Source organism: Vicugna pacos, chromosome 6 (genome assembly GCF_048564905.1).
Source record: "Vicugna pacos chromosome 6, VicPac4, whole genome shotgun sequence".
Lineage (NCBI taxonomy): Eukaryota > Metazoa > Chordata > Mammalia > Artiodactyla > Camelidae > Vicugna > Vicugna pacos.
The window spans coordinates 45,120,952-45,141,392 of NC_132992.1; the positions used below are offsets into that span (position 1 = coordinate 45,120,952).

A 20,441-nucleotide genomic window follows, 5' to 3' on the forward strand; every position below is an offset into this window, starting at 1 on the left:
TCAAATTTATGTACAGCCTATATGAACAGGGCACTGCTTGAAAGTACTCGGTGGTAAAGGAGCTAGATATCAAAGGTAAGCCATGTTTTCAGAAAATAAACTGCGTCCAAACCCTACATATCTCTTTTTTTTAACACAGGGCAAAAACAAAATGAATAAAAATAGCCAAAGGAAAAATCTTTTTGAATATATTTAGGGAGGAACAATTAAAATTAGGGCATTGTAATGTTAGCTGAACGAGTGTTTCCAATTTTTTATACTCACATTCTACTTCTAGAAGGTTTCTAGATAAAAGTAAGTACAGAATCAGACCACTTATTACTTCCACTGCTCCCACCTGGTCCATGCAACCATCATGTCTCACCTGGGTTACTACAACTTCCTTGTAACCCAGATCATTACTTCTACTCTTGTCCTGCTATAAACTATTCCTGACAAAGCACCTAGAATGTTCCTTTTGTTTATTTATTAATCTTTAAATATATAGAGTGTTTCTTTAACTTTATTTTCTTTTTTGGGGGGGTGGGTAATTAGGTTTATTTACTTATTTTTTTAGTGGAGGTATTGGGGATTGAACCCAGGACCTCCTGCATGCTAGGCATGAACTCTACCACTGAGCTATACCCCTCTCCCCCTAGAATGTTCCTTTTGAACTATTAGGTCATGTCACTCCTTTTCTCAAAACCCTTTCATGGCTCCTCAAGTCACTTAAAGTCAAAGTCCTCATAAGAGCCTAATAAAGGCCTACTGATTTCTGTATCACTTTTCCCCCTTACGTGGCTGACCTCTTCTACATCTCATTGCTTCAGGAGCTGTCTTACTTAGCCATGCCAGCCACAGTCCCACAGCAGAGCCACTCCTGGACTTACTTCTCCCAGGAATCACTTTCCAGAGAAAGACATATGGCTTACTCCCTACCTTCCTTCAAATACTACTTATAGGAGTTAAGACCTTCCTTAAATACCCTATTTTACACGGCAACACTCCTTCCCACCTCCACCATCTCCCTTCACTGCTTCATTTTGCTTTACAGCATGTATTACCAACTATGATACCATATATTATACTTATTTATTTAATTTTCCCACTAGAATAAGCTGTATGATGGCATGGCTTTTTGATTACTGCTACATCCCCCTAATGATAGACTACATTAACAAAAGGAATACAAAAACCACACGATCATCTCAGTAAATGCAGAAAAAGCATTTGACAAAATTCAACATCCATTCATGATAAAAACTATCACTGAACTGGGTATAGAGCAAACATATCTCAACATAATAAAAGCCATTTATGACGAATCCACAGCCAACATAGTACTCAAGAGTGAAAAGCTGAAAGCCTTGCTAAATTCAGGAACAAGACAAGATGTCCATTCTTACTACTTGTAATCAACATAGGATTGGAAGTCTTAGCCATGGCAATCAAGGGAAGGAAGTAAAAGGTAACCAAATTGGAAGGGAAGAGTTAAAACTGTCACTATTTGCAGAGGACAGGATACTCTACATAGAGAACCCATAAGTCTCTACACAAAAACTTTTAGAATAAATGAATTCGGCAAGGCATTAGGATACAAGATCAATATACAGAAATCTGTTGCATTTCTTTATGCTAACGATGAAATATCAGAAAGTTAAAAAAAATCCTATTTAAAAGTTTCATCAAAAAAAAAACTAGGAATAAACTTAACAAAGGAGGTGAAAGACCTATTTGCTGAAATATATAAAACATCGATAAAGGAAACTGAAGATGATTCAAAGAAATGGAACGATATCCCATTCTCTTGGATTGGAAGAATTAATATTGTTAAAATGGCCATACTACCCAAAGCAATCCACAGATTTAATGTGATTCCTATTAAAAACACCCAAGACATTTTTCACAGAACTAGAACAGAGAATTCTTAAATTTATATTAAATCACAAAAGACCCAGAACTGTCAAAGCAATTCTGAGGAAAAAGAGCAAAGCTGGAGGCATAACCCTTTCAGACTTCAGACAATACTACAAAGTTACAGTAATCAAAACAGCATAGTAAAGGCATAAAAACAGACATATAAGTCAATGGAACAGATTAGAGAGCCCAGAAATAAACCCACGCACTTACAGTCAATTAATCTACAACAAAAGAGGCAGGAATATATAATGAAGAAAAGATAGTCTGTTTCTTACAGACATAGAAAACAAACTTATGTTACTAAAGGGGAAAGGGGGAGGGGAAGGATAAATTATGAGTTTGAGATTAACAGATACACTATAAATATAAAAATAGATAAACGCAGGGAACTCTATTCAACATCTTGTAATAACCTATAATGGAAAAAATCTGAAATATGTATATGTATGTATATACATATATATATACACACACATATATACACACACATATATATATATATATATACACATATAAAAAACTGAATCAACTTTGCTGTATACCTGAAACTAGCACAATACTGTAAGTCAACAATATTTCAAATAAAAAAAAAAAGACAGTCTCTTCAATAAGTGGTGTTGGGAAAGCTGGACAGCTACACATAAATCAATGGAATTAACACATTCCCTCACACCATATACAAAAGTAAACATAAAATGGTTTAAAGACCTAAATATAAGACATGACAGCAAAAATCCCCTAGAAGAGAACACAATCAAAACATTCTTTGACATAAATCATAGTAATATTTTCTTAGATCAGTCTCCCAAGGCAAAAGAAATAAAAGCAAAAATAGACAAGTGGGACCTAATCAAACTTGAAAGCTTTTCCACAGCAAAGAAAACCAATAACAAAATAAAAAGATAACCTATAGAATGGGAGGAAATTATTTGCGAATGATATGACAGACAAGGGATTAATTTCCAAAATATACAAACAGCTCATACAAATCAATATCAAAAAAACCACAATAAAAAAACAGGCAGAAGATAGAAATAGATATTTCTCCAAAGAAAACATACAGACAGGCAACAGGTACAAGAAAAGATGATTGACATCGCTAATTATTATAGAAATACAAATAAAACCACAATGTGGTATCACCTCACACTAGTCAGAATGGCTACCATCAGTCTACAAATAATAAATGCTGGAAAGGCTGTGGAGAAATGGGAACCCTCCTATACTGCTGGTAGGAAAGTAAATTGGTGCAGCCACTATGGAAAACAGTATGGAGGTTCCTTAAAAAACTAAAAATAGAGCTACCATATATGATCCAGCAATCTCACTCTTGGGTATGTATCCGGAAAAGATGAAGACTCTAATTCGAAACAGTACATGCACTTCAATGTTCCTAGCAGTGGTATTTACAACAGCCAAGACATGGAAACAACCCAAGTGCCAATAACAGCCAACTGGTTTAAGATGTGGCATATATATACATATAATGGGATATTACTCAGCCATAAAACAGAATGAAATATTGCCACTTGCAGCAACATGGACTGACCTAGACAATACACTAAGTGAAGTCAGGCAGAGAAAGGCAAATATTATATGATATCACTTATATGTGGAATCTAAAAAAATAATTCAAATGAATCTATATACAAAATAGAAACAGACTCACAGACATAGAAAACAAACTTATGGTTACCAAAGGGGAAAGACAAGGGGGTAGGGATAAATTGGGGAAGTATGGGGTTAATGGATACAAACTACTATACATAAAATAGGTAAGCATTAAGTTATTGTACAGTACAGGGAACTTATATCCAGTATTTTTTAATAACGTACAATGGAAAATAATCTAAAAAAATATAACTGGATCATTGCTGTACACCTGAAACTATCACAATATCACAGTAAATAAACTATACTGCAATAAAAAATAAATTAAAAAAACACACACAACCAAATATGTATATAAAAATTTTACCAAAAAGAGACACCTAATTTTTTTTCAGTATAAGAATTTCCCTATGACTCAAGCAACCATCACAATTTTTTATAGTCTTTTATAAAAACCTATACATATAGATTCAGTGTGTTAGTATGAACAACTCTTTAAAAACAATATTAACTACTTATAAGCTTAAGAAATATTCGTCAAGGTCTAACTTCAGAGGGCTGAAAACTCTTCATCTTTCTTGGGAATGTCTGTTGAAGTGTTTAGTATAACTGAGGCCCAAAGGCTTCTGATATCTTGGACATAATGACTTTTTCTCTCTTCTGTGTTTCAGAATTGGCAAACTTTATCTGTGGCCGTAACTGTAGTATGTTTCATTTCAGAAGATCCAAAATTATTTAAAGTAATAAGTAGCAGCAGTGGAAAAATGCAAAACACTGCCACCTTAAATAGAATTAATACAGCAAAGTTTAATTAAATATAGGAAAGGAGAATACATAAGAACTTGGTACTTTAAAAAGATGCACTTGAAATGGTTAAGTCTTTCCCAATGCTGTAAAGGAGCTCATAAAATGCAATTTTTTTCTTTTCTAAACTAATAAAAGCTAGAACATTCTACATCACTGCATGAAATTCTTTCAGGTCTATTCTAATCTTCTTAGTCCATGTTCAACATCAAATGTGTTTACATTCACATAATTCTTTTTGATAATACATTTCCTCCCCTCACAAATGCTAATAACCACAGCCAAATCAAACAAACAAAACAAACTTTAGAAAAATGCTGTCCAATAGAACTTGCTGCCATGATGGAAATGCCCTGTTCTATGCTATCCAATATGGTAGAAATTTGAAATGTGGCTAGTGCAAATAACTAAATCTTTAATTTTATTTAAGTAATTAAAATTTAAATAGCTGTATGTGGCTAGTGGCACAGCTTTAGAGATTCTAGAAGTCAGTCATGGGCCTATAATAGTATTCCTTATTAGCTTTATTAGGATCCATTAACTGAAAGTGATTTCCCAGAATTTGCTTTACATTTACTTAATCAATTACCATCTAAGAATTACCATCATCCTCAAATTCCAGAAGTTACACAAAAAAGGTTTATTTAAATATGACTGACATTTAAAATTGTTATTAAACATATTATTAAAAGATAATTTTAACAGTACTAAGGACAAGAAAACTGAGTCTTAGAAATGATGATAGATATTTGATTCTTCCTTAGTTCTCTATCTGCATCCAAGCAGCAAGTCTTCTTGGCTCTACTTCCAAAATATATTTCAAATCCATCCACTTTTTTTCATCTTTTTCTCCATCATACTCCAAGCTACCAGCCTAGATTATTCCAACAGCTTCCCTTCAGTCTCCCTGCTGCCTCTCCTGTTCACTCTTAAAATTCATTCATCACACAGCACCAATGAGATTGTCTTAAAATGTAAATTTAGATCACATTACTCTTGTCCTTAAAATTTTTTAAATGACTTCTATTCTCAGAATATAGTCCAAACTTCTTTCCACAAGCCCACACAGCCAACCCCATTCCTTCCTTCCTCTATATCTCAGAGCTCATTGTGACACCGCTCTCAACCTCAGTTGCATGGTCCTGCCATACTTTCTTTCCTACTGCTGCAACAGGCCAGCAATTTGTCTGGTCTAAGGCCATGGTGCTTACTGTTTTTTCTGCCTGGAATGCCATTTGCTCAGATAGATGAGTGACTTGTCATTCATGCTGCAGCTCAAATGTCCTTTTCAGAAGAGGATTTTCCTCATCACTCTATCTCATGTTGCCACCTAGTCACTATTATATAGCCCTCTTTTATTTTCAGATTTTCTTTTATTTTCACAACTGAAACAATCTTTCTTTTATTTGTTTACTTGTTTCTGTCTTTCCTGTCTAGAATGTTGAATCCATGGGAAGGGAGAGCTTGTCTTCACTGCTTGGCACATAGTATGCTCTCAATATTTGGAGGAAAAAAACAGATTTTTTATAACTATCTTTTAGGTGGCATATACACTGAACAAATTGGGTGAAGTCTTACATGTCTGCCTCAGAAACTAACATGTTAAAATGGAAATAATTTAATTACTTGACTCAAAAGCTGCTTAACAGCTTCAATTAACACAGAAGAAATATTCCACTTTGACAATCTTTTGTTGGGTTTTATCTCTTATCCTCTATCTATCAGTTCTCAGTCTCCAGTTGTTAGTCTCCTCCCTTCTCAATGACCTTGAAGCTATCTCTAGGGAACCACTTTCATTTGTCAGTTATCAGAGGAGTCTGTTGGGTATGGTATCTTTTCTCTAAAGGCAACTATTTCTTGGGCAGTGAGGACTGGTCAGTCTCAAATATATTTTAATACATGTATTCTGTAAGTGGGCTTCTTTAAGCAAATAATAAAAGTAAGCTTTCAAAAGTGCAATGCTACTATTACATGTATTTACTACCCTGTCATACAAAAGTATGACACAGTAATGGTACTACCTTGTTTCAAGACAAATAAGGTTAAGGTTGTTGGACATAATACTTTCAAGACACTTCCTACCATCTTAGATAGTAATATAAAATGTCCAAAGAATTTTAAATCTATTTTAAGATATATTTTTAAACTGCATTATCAGCTGTTGGGTCTTGGTAGACTGATGTTGAGAAAACAATACAAAGGTAAGACTTTTTTTCACTGCACGTGCCAAATCAGCAGAGCAAATCTGAGAATTATTAATAGATCTTCTACTACTAAGAGGGTATATAAGCAGACATAGCATGAAATCGGTCAATCTACATACATGTAGTTAATAGTTGTAACCCAGAATTTTAACAAGAAAATCATCCTCATCCAAAATCTTTTTATTCATCTTTTAAAAAAGTACTGCCCCCAATTTAGCATTTCATTCAAAAAAGGCTTATGCAAGATATTTGTATGGTCCAGAAAAGCATAAGCCAGATGATGACAATGCACCTATGCCTACTGTTTACAAACAAGTATTTTTAATGACTGAGTCTATTGGCCATTATCATAAATCTTTTCGTCTACAAACTCTTATTTTTCCTAAGGAGTCTGAAATACAGCATTTTAATAGGCAGTACTCAACTTGACAACCAGGTTAAATCCTAAAAATGCATATTTAAATTTGTTGTTTTAAATTTTTAAGTACAATTTCTTGCAGCACAATTATACAAGTAATTCAGCCAATTTAACCTCTAATACAGTTGAATGAGTACTCACTGTATTTCTGTTCTTACTGTTGATCAAGAAGGTAAGTATCCTAGTCCTCTGTAGAGAACGGAGCTCTGAAGCTAAAGGACTGTATTTTACCTTCTGAGAGGCATTTTTGCACCTCTTTGATCCTCATCAGTTGTTCTTAACACCTAATATATCCGTAAAGTGGGTATAGTCACTCTGAGAGTACTCGTGCATATGAAACCCAGGAATCAAGAAAAACAAAATGCCAATTATCCTCTCAGAACAGTACCCCTGAAAAGTTCCCACAATTCAAGGTTATGGTTTTAGTTCTTTTCCTTAGAAACATGAAAATAACTGGAACACAACAAAATAACAGTTTGAATTGTATGAATTATACAAAGGATTCAGTACAAAGCCTGGAAGCATAAAGCTTGTGATCTCATAGGTTTCATAACCCCCATTTTCTACTTATAAAATGGTAGAAATCATTATGCAAAAAACCCACTGTATTTAACTTGGAAATGCAAAGAACAGCGTCAAATGTTGATTCTTCTCATTGGTTATTAAATTTTATAGTTTAAGAAAGCCAAAAAACACTAAATGAAGTTGAGTCTTCATAGAACTTGGGTCTGACGTTTCAGTAATTATGAAAGGAAATAAGAATAGACTATCAGAGTTACCAAATAAACTTGGTTGAAAGCATTTACTTCTTTCCAAACATACAAAGACTATTTATAGGGTGGCCTCACAGACAAGTAGATTGAGATGCTAATAAAAGTGGTAGGTACACTTGTATATATCAATTACACCTCAATACAGCTGAAAAAAAAGTGGTAGGGGTCAAGAAGGGAGAGAGAGAAGAATCAAACAACAAAGCAAAGATGGTATCACACTATTTTGCCTATATAATCTTATCCATTCAAACAATCAACTAGTTGTTAAAACACTTAAAAGGAACTAGGCACTTTGCAAGAAGTGTTCTTATTTGGACAAAAGGCATGCATTTTTTAATGACTGCTCAGAACTGCTATCTGATCTCAGAAAAATATAATCGATACTTGCTGAAATCACTCTCCTCCCTTCTTCTGGGCCCCACTCATGGTCTCATCCGTAGTTAGTGCTCACTGACTCTGAATCTCTTTAACTTCTGGGTTTCTGGGTCAGTTGGGCCTCTAGCCATACATTCACCTCTGACAAAAGTCTCCAACTTGATCAAGACCAATTTAAAGCTTCAAACAGCCTCTCTTTCCACATAAAAAATCAAAGTAAGGAAATGAAATGGCTTGGTGTGAAAAGGTGGGGAAATATATAGCCCACTGGAATGATGGAGTCATGCTCCAGATACAACTCGGAGCTATATGCTCCTTTTGATTCAGACACAGAATTAAGAATATATATCTCACCTAGCAATAAACCAGGACCTTCACTCCTCCCTGTACAACATATTAATTGCAAAAGGAAGGACACTGCTTTTAGAGAAAAACAATGCTGTATGACGTTCACATCACTTCACCCTGTTAAGTATCAGTTTCTTTTCTATAAAATCCTGACTAATTCAGGGTCATTGAAAGGATTAAATAAGATAGTGAAAGTGAAAGTGCTCCTAAACTGCTAAACTATTATTCCTATGTAAGTTGCTCCTTTTTTTAAAAAACTTTTTAATTTTCTTCTAATTCGTAGTTTAACTGTAAGGTTAGTTAGAATAACCAGATTCAGAAAATCTAAATTAATAGGATTTTGGAGAGGACAACAGACAAGTAATGGAAAATACTGATTAGGACAATGGCCCAAAACAGAGCGAGTTAGTCCCCGAATTACAGTAAAGTCCTAATGCAAAACCAGGACAGCTGGGGCTCACTCTTAGCAGACACTGGCCAGCTCCCCCAACACTCATGTTGTACTTTGATACTTTTAGGTGAATCACTGGGGACAAGCTGAGTCTTGAGGTGCAAAGGGGAGGGGCTTCCAATCCTGAGGATCAGCTGTTCCCCAATCCCTTTAACAAACACTCCTCCTACTCTTTGTGCCTGGCCTAGTTAATCAAAAATATTCGCGGTAAGAAAATGGCTGTTAAAGATTTTTTTTTTGTGGGGGGAGAGTCTTGTAACTATGAGAAACCAGTAGCACACTTACTCCTTCCCCTACCACGAACTACTTTGAATGAACAGATTCAGAGTCAAAACAAACAAACAAACAAAAAACCCCAAAAAACAAAATACGGGTTATGTTTTGTTTCTCCTAAGACTCATTCACAGGCCTCACACTTCAAGCTTCAGCTTTTCCACATCTGTAAATGAAGAATGACGGCGCTGTCAACTCCATCCCACCGCCACCTAAAGGATGAATGAGACAGTGCCTGGAAGGCTCCAGGAGTGCTATATGATAAACACCAAGTCCACCCTTGTTTAAAAAGTATTGTCATGAGTTCCGTTATGCCCTCCCGCCTCAAGGAAATCTCCAGATTTAGAACTGACATCCCCACTCACCGAAAAAAGCAATGCCGGGCGTATCCGCACTGAATCTATTTCGAGGTGAGAGGAAGGAGACGACCTTGCGCCCCGGGAAAGGAGGAGGGGGAAGAGGAGGTTGGACGGAGGGTCCAAGAAGAGCCTACCTGTTGTTTCTGATGCTGACCAGCACGCAGAGCACCAGCTCTAAGTAGGTGCGCAGCACTTCCAGCCAACGGGTAGAGAGCTGCAGGGCCTCGACTTCTTCCCCGCCCGTCCCGTTGTCCGCGCTGCCTCCATCGCCCGGGCCGCCGCCGCCGCCGCCGCTCAGGTAATTCTCGGCGGCGAACTCAACGCGCAGCTCTCGCACGAACCAGCCGCACTTGCGCATGAGGAATTCGAGCCGTGGTTGCTCCGCGGGCGAGACGCGGAGGCAGATGCGGAGCTGGGGCCAGAGAGCCGGATAGAAGAGGCACTCGCGCCAGTGCGAGCAGGAGGCCGAGGCCCGCAGCCGGTCGGGCGCGGACAGGAAGGAGAAGATGTGCACGATCAGCTCGCTGGGCAGCGACGCGGCGCCCGCCGCCTGCCCGCACAGAGCCATCCGGCCCCGCCGACGGCTGCCGGCCCCCGGTCGCCCCCGCAGTCCCCGGAGCAGCCCCCGCAGCCGTCGCAGCTGCTGCAGCCGCTGCCGCTGCCGCCGCCACCGCGCCACCCGGGCGGCCCCGGCTCGGGTTCGGGCTCCGGGCGGTCGGGGCTGCGGCACTGACAAGAACAACAACATCAATGACAAGGAAGAAGGGGGCGGAACCGTCGTGGGTCTCGACGGAACCAAGTGCAGCACAAGTTGAGGAGAGGGGGAAAGGCCTCTGCGAAGGTGGCCTCCAGATAGTCAGTCTCTGGCCTCTCAGACTCGACTCACGGGCGTCCGAGGCCTACAAATTCAATAACGCCAAAACCCTTGCTGGTACTGGTTCGGGGCCCGGAAGCGGCAGGACTTATTGTAAGGAAACGGCAGCCCTCCCCGCACCTGGAGGCGGAGGCAGAGCGGTGGTAGGACCTGAGTTTGACGTCACCGGTGGTGGGAGGAGCCCGGCGCGACCCGGCGCGACTTCCGGAAGAAGGAAGCGCCTGGTTGCCGGTAGGAAAGGTAGGCGCGGCACGTGACCCCTGACTCACGCAGGCCGGCGGGGCGGGGCGGGAGGCGCTGGTGATTCCCGCGATGGGCGCCCCCTCCCGTTTCACGCAGACCACTGAGTTCCGTCAAGTCTGTAAGTGGGTTAACCCGGGCTCTCAGGCGGTAGAAGTGGTGGAACTCGAGTCATTGCGAGGGGTCTTGACGCTTCTCATTCTACATTTCTCTGTTGCTGGGCTGAGGACTCAGAGCCGAAGTGCTCGCTTGGGTCTTCTGAGCCTCCCACCTGCCCAGAGTACTGTTGAGAGAGCTGAGAGAGTCGCCCAGGAAGGGGAGCGGGCGCACTCGCGAGCGGAACCGCAGCGCTGGGTCGGGAGAGCGGGAGCGCTTCGCCGGACGGCGGAGAGGCCGCACTCGGGCCGCAAGCGGACCTTCCCCCTCGGGGGGACCGCGCAGGTCGACCTCCGCGCACACCTGGTGTGTGGGGAAGGAGTGAGGACAGCGCCACCCTTTGGATTTAGAGCGAGAGAAGAAAAAAAGGCGAATGAGTTAGATCTGCTGGTTGGTTATCAGCCTCTTCAGGGTTTGAGGGAGCCTCTCAGTTCCCGGTTCTAAGATTTATTAAAGGCCCTAGTTGTACAGAAGCTGGCGGTTATGGTAAAGGTTTTCTTTAGCTTGGCGCCCTGACTTCAGAGAGGGATTTTCCAAACAGTGTCCCTTAACTTCGTCACAACTTGGGAAGTAGTTAACTGATTGTAAGGGGCAGTGAAGTCAGAAAGGAAAAAAGTGATTTTATGTAATAATTGAGGATCGCTTGAGTGAGGGTGCCGCCTCAAAGCCTGAATTATGATCTTGGAACAGCCTTGTTTTCTGTGGTTAACTCCAAGAAGCTATTCTACTGTATATTTTTAGTTCTTTGAAGATAAAACTCTGCATTCATGATGTTTAGATGCCTCTTGGTGCCTTGCTCATACCACGTTGCCAATAATTTGTGTTGTTACTTCTGAGTTATCTTCATTTTAGTACCTGTTAAAAAAAAAACCTCATTCTTGGTAGGTCACTTTTCTGAACCTCTTGTCTGCAAGAGCTTTTTCTATGTAGTTATTATTATATCTTATGAATGAATTAATGAGCACTAATGGAGACAGCAGTGAATTAAGAAGATGAGATTTGGATTTAAGTTTTTTATTTTTTAAACTCATTGAAATATTTTGAACTGAACCATGGACATCTTGATCTCCCACTTCTGTACGCATCTCTGTAGAACAAAAATATTATCACACTTAAGATAAATAATTTATTGTTATCCAGTCACCCATCTTCAAATTTATCTAGTTATGTCCCGAATGTTCTTTATAGCCGTTTTGTCCAAGCCAGGATCCAATTAAGGACCACACTTGTTTTTGTTGTATTTCAAGTCTTTTAATCGAGAATAGTCACCCCAACACACACTTTTTTTTTTCTTTTGGTCTCTCTGATAAGCTAAAGAGAGGGGGCTTATTGTCCCTTAGGATATCTCCCTTTCTGTAATTGTTTGACTACTACATTTTCTTGGTGTTTAGCTTACTCCTCTAGTCCCTGAATTTCTAATAGACCTGGAATTAATGCTAAAGGCTTAATTAGGTTCATAATATTTTGATTTCTCTCCGTATAGAGTTCTGTGTTTTGTTTTTCTTTTAAAACAAAGTAATCTATGGGATGTTGTTTTCCACAAATGTCCAACTCCCCCATCAACCATTCACTTAATGGCCTTAACAGTAATTGATAATTCTTACCTGAATCATAATTTTATTATGGGTTGCAAAATGATAATTACTAAGTCTTTCATTCCATCTACATTTATTAATTTGCATTCTCTGGATAAGAGAGGCTTTCTTTCACAAACTGTTACCCTGAAATACAGCTTCTATTTGAAAAGCAGAAAAAAAAATGCTTAGTTCTTTTTATTACCAATGTTGAAAGTAAATTATATGGCCTCAAAGAGTAATGAAAGAGTTTTTCTAGCTCTTTTCTGATCGTCATATTGTCATGGATTTTTGTTATGTTTTAGTAAATCAAATCTTTTTGATTCTCAAATTTTGATACTTGTAAAACACCTCTCAAAGAATTCTGTGTAATTATTATTATAATTAAAACAATTTCTTGAGCATTTTTAGTAGAGGTGATGCTGAACTGGGTGGGAAGGTGAGGCTGAATTTTGATCTTCATTCTTTTTTGCTTTCGTTGTAATCTACCTGATGACATTTAAACAAGTTGCTTAACTCTTTGGGGCTTCCCTTTCTTCATCTATACAAGTAGAGACTTTTGGCAAGGTTCTCTGCAGCTCTGGTGTTCTCTTTAAAGAAAAAAGATTAGGTATATTTTTCATATATAATTCATTCATTTCAAGTATACACATCCTCAATCTAATAATTTTATTAAGTGGTACAACCATCACTGTAAATCAGTTCTAGAACATTTTCATCCCTTTAATAAGGTTCAACATGACCATTTACAGTGAATCCCCACTCCTACTTCCAGGCAACCGCTAAGGCACTCTCTCTCTTTATAAATTTGCCTTTTCTGAATTTGATATAAATAGAATCATACAATATGTGATCTCTTGTGTCTGGCTTCTTTCACTTAGTGTAATGTTTTTGAGGTTCATCCATAATGCAGCATGTCATTAATCTATTCCTTTATATTGCCGAATAATATTCCATTTTCTTTATTTCTTTATTTTTGATCTACCCATTTACTAGTTGATTAACATTTAGGTTTCTAATTTTTGGCGATTATGAATACCACTTCTATAAATATTCATGTGCAAGTCTTTTGTGGACACATATTTTCACTTCTCTTGGGTTAGTGCCCAGAAGTAAAATTGATGGGTTGTATGATAGTTCTATATATAACTTTTGTAGAGACTTCCAAACTGTTTTCCAAAGTGACTGTCATTTTACAGTCCCACCAGCAATGTACAAAGGTTCCCAGTCTTCTCTTTAATGATCTGGAGATATTCTATGATTGATTTTAGATTGATATTTTCCTTTATCTTAGTGTTTTACTAGCAACAAACTGCCTTCTCCTTGGGTATCATTAATAATTAATCTTTAATTACTAGGAATAGTTCATAAAGGAAATAAAAATAAAGATGGTCTCCAACTCATAAGTGGTTTCACTTATGATTTTTCAACTTTACAGTGGTGTGAAAGTGATATACATTCAGTAGAAACCATACTGAGAATTTTGAAATTTGATCTTTTCCCAGGCTAGTGATTTGTAGTCTGATACTCTCTCGTGATGCTGGACAGTGGCTGTGAGCCACAGCTCCCAGTTGGCCCCACGATCTTGAGAGTAAACAACCAATACACTTAAATCCATTCTGTTTTTCACTGTCAGTGCAGTATGCAATAAATTACAAGCGATAATTCAACATTTTATTATAATATAGGTTTTGTATTAGGTGATTAGCCAGCTGTAGGCTAATGTAAGTTTAGCATGAGCATGTTTAAGATAGGCTAGGGTAAGTGATGAAGTTTGGTAGGTTAGATATATTAAATGCATTTTTGACTTATGATGTTTTCAACTTATGAAGGATTTATTGGGATGTAACCTTATTATAAGTCAAGAAAGACCTCTATGTCAATCAGCTGTAAAATAAAATTCAGCTTCTTTGTGTTGTTTTGGGATTTTTAAAATTTCATTTAATTTTCACATTAAATGAAGGATTGTAGAAATACTATTGTTAATGATAATGAGCTAAGACGTGAGTTAATAAGATATGGTCTTGATCAGTTACAATTAAAAACAGTAAATTTCAACGGTGGCAGACAGTTTGCTTATTTTATTAAGCCAACGTTGTTAATATTAATCCATTAAATATTGAATGTATATATTCTAAGCATGTTGAAGGAGTTAGATTATTTCTCTTGGCATTTATTATACTAGATAAACTATAGATTTTGGTAAATTATTTTTGATAAGGTTACAAAACTGCCTTCTTTAAAGGACAGAATAAAATCACATTTTGTGATATTATAATGTCTGAGCTATGAGTCAAAGTGTGGGAGGAAGTACTGACGCTATGAAGCACATAAGTACTCAGTAGTACTAAGCTCCTGGTTCCAAAAGTGGCATATTGTCACTATAGCAACTACCCATACTTATTTGGATTTGAAACCCAGGCAACGAATGATGGATAAGAGTATAACATCAAGATGAATATGTACCCTGGTGGGTTGATGTGTGTGCCTGCTGATGGTCAAGGATTTGTTCCATTTTTCTTGTTATGTTTATTATGATTGATAATAGAGATATCTTAATTCTTGTTAATATATTTTTCTGGAGAGAAACATTCAGTATTCTTATGTTCTTCCTTTTCTAACATGCTAAGCTTAGTGCTTTTTCTAGTTTGGTTATTAGCATATTAAATACATTTTTACTGTAGCTTTCTCTCCATTATTGTTTGGCAAGTTGACAAACAATATTTATAAAAACATAACTTTTATTATGCTAAATCACTTGAAATTTTACAACAGAAATAAACCTGTGATGCAGTTCAGTAAACATTCAAATTGCCTATATTCAAACATTTTTTGGAAGAATATTTTTTTTCTGAGCAGGATCTGAGTTTCAGACACTGTTGGCATGTAGAGATGACATAACTTCCTTCCAATTATCTATTAGCTGCATTCAGAAATTTACTTAGAGGCACAGGAGCCTTTTGGGAGAATAGAACTGGGAACTTGATTCTTTCTCTCCACCCTTGTCTGCCGAATTGGAATGGTTCCTAGAGGTCATGTTGCAGGAAAAAGAAATGAAGGGAACTTGTCTTTAGGGAAAGTCTGCACTGGTGAGCTGGGTATAGGACAGAGTATCATGGCCTTGTTTTTTCTTTCCTAGTTGCACCATGTTGCTAATGTAAGAAATGATCTTAACCAAGCCACTCACAAGTTGATTGTGCAGGTTTGTGAACTGGAATATCTATAGCAATAAAGATGCTATTGATAGCTTATATCCTAAGGGAGCAACAAGAGAAGAATTGAGTCCTAATAATATGGCAGGTAGTGGGGAGGACTGTGGCTTACCAGAGGATACTTCTAATGGGAAACTGGGCTCTGTGTTTCCAGATTTCCTAGGTTCTCAAGAGAACCTGAAATACTAATTTTTTTTAAGCATGAAATGTCCTGATTGTCAGCTTTCACATTAAAAATATTCTGTGGGCCAAACAAAACCAGATTAGTGTGCAGGTCATCAGGTCACAACTTCTTAACCAAGGAGCTCTTATACATGTAGTCTGGGGCCACTTTGTGTTCCAAGAGCTAAGCCTGCTAGCTAATTCCTGTGTTTTAAGTCCACTCACAGAGGTATATTTTTCATTCCTCCCTTTCAGAGTTTAAAGAAAAAAAGAAAAAGAGATTTAACTTAAATGTTTTATAGCATTACTGTTTTCTTGCCTTTTATTTAAGAGGATGGATGTTTTTAGAGGTACTGTCTTAAAGTAAAAATTAAAAACTGAATATTGCTATCTTAATGCCATTGATTCAACCAGTAAGGTTCCTTGATTTGTAGTCAACATCAATAACGGGCTGACTTTTATTATCTTGGTTGGAGTTGTACCACTTATATTACATATAAGCAGTCTCCCACAGTGGGGCTCACAGGACTGTTACTCCAAGGGCACTGTCTCTAAGCAATCGTTTTAATTGGGTTTCTTTAGTTGCTTAACTAGCTTAGGTAATGAGGGGATTTTTTTTTCTTTCTATTTTTTTTTTAATAGATACTTTAGGGAGTTTGGAGGACATCCATAGACATGCTTTAGAGCACACCTAAGTCTCACAGGCACTAGATGGGGAACTCAAAACAGGAACTAAGAGTTCCATCTCTCTCTCTCCTTCTCACTAGACTTCCTTTGAGTTTTCATTTTGCATAGGGACCAACTACTGGCGCTTAGTAGTCTACATGATCTTCTAATTCAAGCATCCACTTTCATTTGCAAATTTGTTCTGTCTCTAGTTGAAATTCTTGTGACAATCTGACTGGGTTATTTTTGGAAGATAAGACACAAAAAAGTTGATGGCATTCCTATTAGATTGGCTGCTTTAAGGTAAAGTGTACTGCCCTAGTCCAATTAGCTAAATTTAGGAGGATGGAGTAATGTGCTGAATGCTTTGGACAGATGGATGTGGGGATTTGGGTGAAGAGAGGAAGGAACTTTGTTTAGAACAGGAATCACTCTGAAATCTATGTAGTAGAGTAGATACCATGGCTCAGTGACTTTTTATCCAGAGAGGCCTACAACTCTGTGTTGAACAAAAATGGCCTAAGCTGACAACTGATCTTTTAAATAGTTGTTGAGTAGTGTTTAGTCTCTTTGGCTTCCCTTCCTCTTGGAATACCCACCAGACTTCCAGTTCATACTAGCTGAATAGCCATGAGACTCTGTCATGAAGAGATATATTTTAAAATTTCAATTACTGCAATATTTTCATTGCCAAATTTAATATTTAATCCTTTAGAAAAATCTCTTAAGCCTGTAAGTGCTGAAAAGGTAAAGTGAAATGGTTATTTTCATACAATAAACATCAATTGGAGTGTTGCTTTTGACAGAGGTAGGGAACTAGGGAACCAAAATTTGGACTTATTATCTAGAGAATTCTTTAAAAGTTTAAATTTTACCTAGGCCTGAGGAGATACTTTCGCTTGAGTAATGGGAAGTTATCCTAAGGGAACAGAAGTCCCAGACCTGATCTAAATTTGACCGTACTGCTTAATTTTGTTGGGCCACATTGTTTGAGGGTCCTGCCTGCTTAATTTTGTTTCTGCAAAGTGCTCCCTCCACCACCGAGCAGAACAGCGGGAAGTATGAGCAGAGGAACGAGTGCAAAAAGGACAGCCAATGAGAAGAAGACAAGAAGCCACAAAGAACAGAGAGAAAAACCCAGCTGAGACCCAAGGGTGGGAGTTCGTAGGTCAAACCGCCTGGGCTTAGGGCATCCCTGCTTGAGCACCTGTTTTTCCTTCCCCTTGAGCAATAAGCAGCCTTTCACTCTGTCTTTCTGCCTTAGCTGCAAATTCTTTCCATCCTGAAGGCAAGAACCCATCTTTTGTGGGATCCCCATTTTAAGGGGGAGTCTTCAATCTGCTAACACTTTAGGGCAAAAAATTTCACTTAATGTGCCAACTCTAATCAGTTTTGGAGATGGAGTATTGTGTTCAGATGGATTTTGGATTTTGAGATTGTTCTCTTGTTCTACTGGGAAGAGTGTCATGTTTGATTTATGATGTCTGCCATGGTTGGAATGAATTGTTGACCTGAGTGACCTGGATTTTTCTCTCTGTAGTCTGGGTTAATTACTTTTTAAATGATATAATATATGTGTTCATTTTCTACTTTCCTTTTTTTGTACCTATACACTCTTCAGTGGGTAGTAGTCTTGGTAATTCCTTATGTTGTGATTAACAGCAGATCACTTAAGTAATAAATTTTATAAGTAAGTTTTTTCATATTAAGAATTTTTAAAAGCCACAATAATATGAAGTAAATTTCTAAATATAAAAATTCATCAGCTCTTAGCTACATTCTCTAGGAATGTGAACTTCTTCACTTAGATTGAATATTAACGGGAAAGTCATACTTTTGCACCATGAGGAAGATACAACAAATTTTCCATCCACTTGAAGGATACAGGGTTTCTTCCATGGTATTCAGTTTATATACAGGAAGATTCTCTCAACTCTATAATCTAGCCTTTAGGCAATAAGTTTCTAACAGAAATTCATTACTTTTTTTTCTTAATTAGAGTTATACATGAACATGGTAACAAAAAATGTAGTACAAGAGTACTTCTGATGAAAAGCAACAATTTTTCATTCCTTGCCTACCCCTAGAAACAAACATTTGAACTTTTTTGGTGTTTGCTCTTTAGGTAACTTTTAATTCAATGCTTTTACCCCATCTTGTTGGCTGATTGAACATCATTTGTTTATTCCCTGTTATAAAAGATGAAGACTTAGTTCAGCTACTCCCCTTTCCCTTCTCCATCTTTCTACTAATATTTGATAGTTAATTATAATTTTTTAGTTTTTCTCTTGGTTCTTTTATATATGTAAGTATATACTTTATATATTTATATAAATATAAATATAAATATATATATATATACACACTTGAGGTAACACTGATTTAAAACATTATATAAATGTCATGTGTACAACATAATTTGACGACTTTATGTCTATAGCGTGCTGCTCATCACCAAAAGTCTAGTTTCCATCTGTCACCATACAGTTGACTCTCTTTATCCATTATGCCTTGCCCTCATTCCCCTTCCCTTCTGGTAGTTACCAGTCTGTTCTCTGTATCTACATGTGTGTTTTTATTTTATTTTGTTTGTTTATTTTTTAAAAATATTTCACGTATGAGTGAAATCATAGTGTTTATCTTTCTCCCTCTGACCTATTCACTTGGCATAATACTCTCAAGGTCCATCTGTGTTGTTGCAGATGGCAAAATTTAATCTTTTAAAATTTCTTAGTTCTTATATTATCAGCTTTTGTTGCATAGCACTCACAATCTTTTGTGTACAAGAGTGTGGATTATGGCAGATTAGGTAACTGTTCAACTGATACTTCTTGATCTTGTACCTTACTTTGGGCAAAAGAACTTGGGCAAAAGTGACAGTGTACCAGTTTTGAGCCTATGTCATAAGAGGCATTGAATATTTCTACTTGCCACTTGGGGAATTTCTAGTCTTTGCATGGTAAAACACGCCCCAGGCATCTCTTGGCCACCATGGAGAAACATGGAGAAGTTGTCAACTTGACCTACAGCCTGAAGCAGAGCTGCCCCAATTGATCTAAAGAATTTACTTCTAAGTGAGAAGTATATGCTTATTTTTTTGTATGTTACTGAGATTTTGTGTTTGCTTTTGCAGGAAAAAGTTGATTAATTAAAAAATGAGTATCTAAAAGTGGGGTGCTGCTGTAACTTAACATACATACATGTCATTGGCTTTGGGACTGGGTCATAGTTAGCAGGAAAACTATTTTGGGGGCTGGAAAAATGGTGAACTGTGTTATAAAGTAGCAAAACATTTGAAAAAACTGTCTGCTGTGTTAGGGAAGACAGTTTAACTACTGAAGCTGCAGTAATACTGCTCAGTGGGCGGGAACGTTTCAAGGCAGAATGTTGAAAGCATGAGCTGATTGCTGCTAGCTGTACAGGATAAGGTACTGCAAAAATAATTCAATCTATCACATCTGACCTCTTGGTGACACTCGTTTATGTCCCTCCCATTCCAACTACCTGGTTCTTCATGTTAGTATATATGTGTGATGGAACATGCCCGCTGTGAGGCTTTCCTGTAGTGTGGGGGATAGAAAGCTGTCAGGCTGCTGGTCTTCCAGATTCCACAAAAGGGAAGGCCTGGCTCTGTCACTAAAACCATAGCTTAAAGTTCATTTTTTCTGGTGATGTTTTTCCCTCCCTCCCTTTCTCTCCTTTTAGGAAAAGGGCTCTAATTAATAAGGATGCTAGTTGCCGAAACCAATAAACCTGAAAGTTTCAGTGGCTTAACAAAATAGCATTTAATTTTTTCATTTCTTTAGTAGTCGAGTGAGGTTTTTCCTCTCAGCAGGAAGCTTTCCTTCATGTGATATAGTACCCTGAATTCCTTCTGTCTTAAATTCTTGTGATTCTCTGTCTTCTCCTAGCGGAAGGGGAAGAGAGAATGGAGAAAGCACTTAACTGCCTTGTCAGGGAAATGATGCATTACTACTTACATTCCATTGGCTGAAACTAGCTCAGATGGTCATGCCTAGGTACAAGGAAGTTCTGAAAAATG

At 37.7% G+C, this 20,441-nt stretch overlaps 1 protein-coding gene and 1 long non-coding RNA gene across 4 annotated transcripts in view; one reads left to right on the top strand and one right to left on the bottom strand.

The window, feature by feature from the left end:
* Positions 1-10,598, bottom strand: part of FBXO33 (F-box protein 33) — a 29,627-nt gene extending 19,029 nt beyond the window's left edge. The window contains exon 1 of the mRNA XM_006212771.4: positions 9,650-10,598. Coding sequence (XP_006212833.2) covers positions 9,650-10,263 — 614 coding nt within the window. The 5' untranslated portion in view covers positions 10,264-10,598. The remainder of the gene's footprint in view (positions 1-9,649) is intronic.
* A 55-nt stretch (positions 10,599-10,653) lies between these two features.
* LOC116280951 (uncharacterized) overlaps positions 10,654-20,441 on the top strand; it is a 73,281-nt gene continuing 63,493 nt past the window's right edge. For all 3 annotated transcript variants that reach the window (XR_012073537.1, XR_012073538.1, XR_012073536.1), the window contains exon 1: positions 10,654-10,750. This is a non-coding gene — a long non-coding RNA (uncharacterized lncRNA). The remainder of the gene's footprint in view (positions 10,751-20,441) is intronic.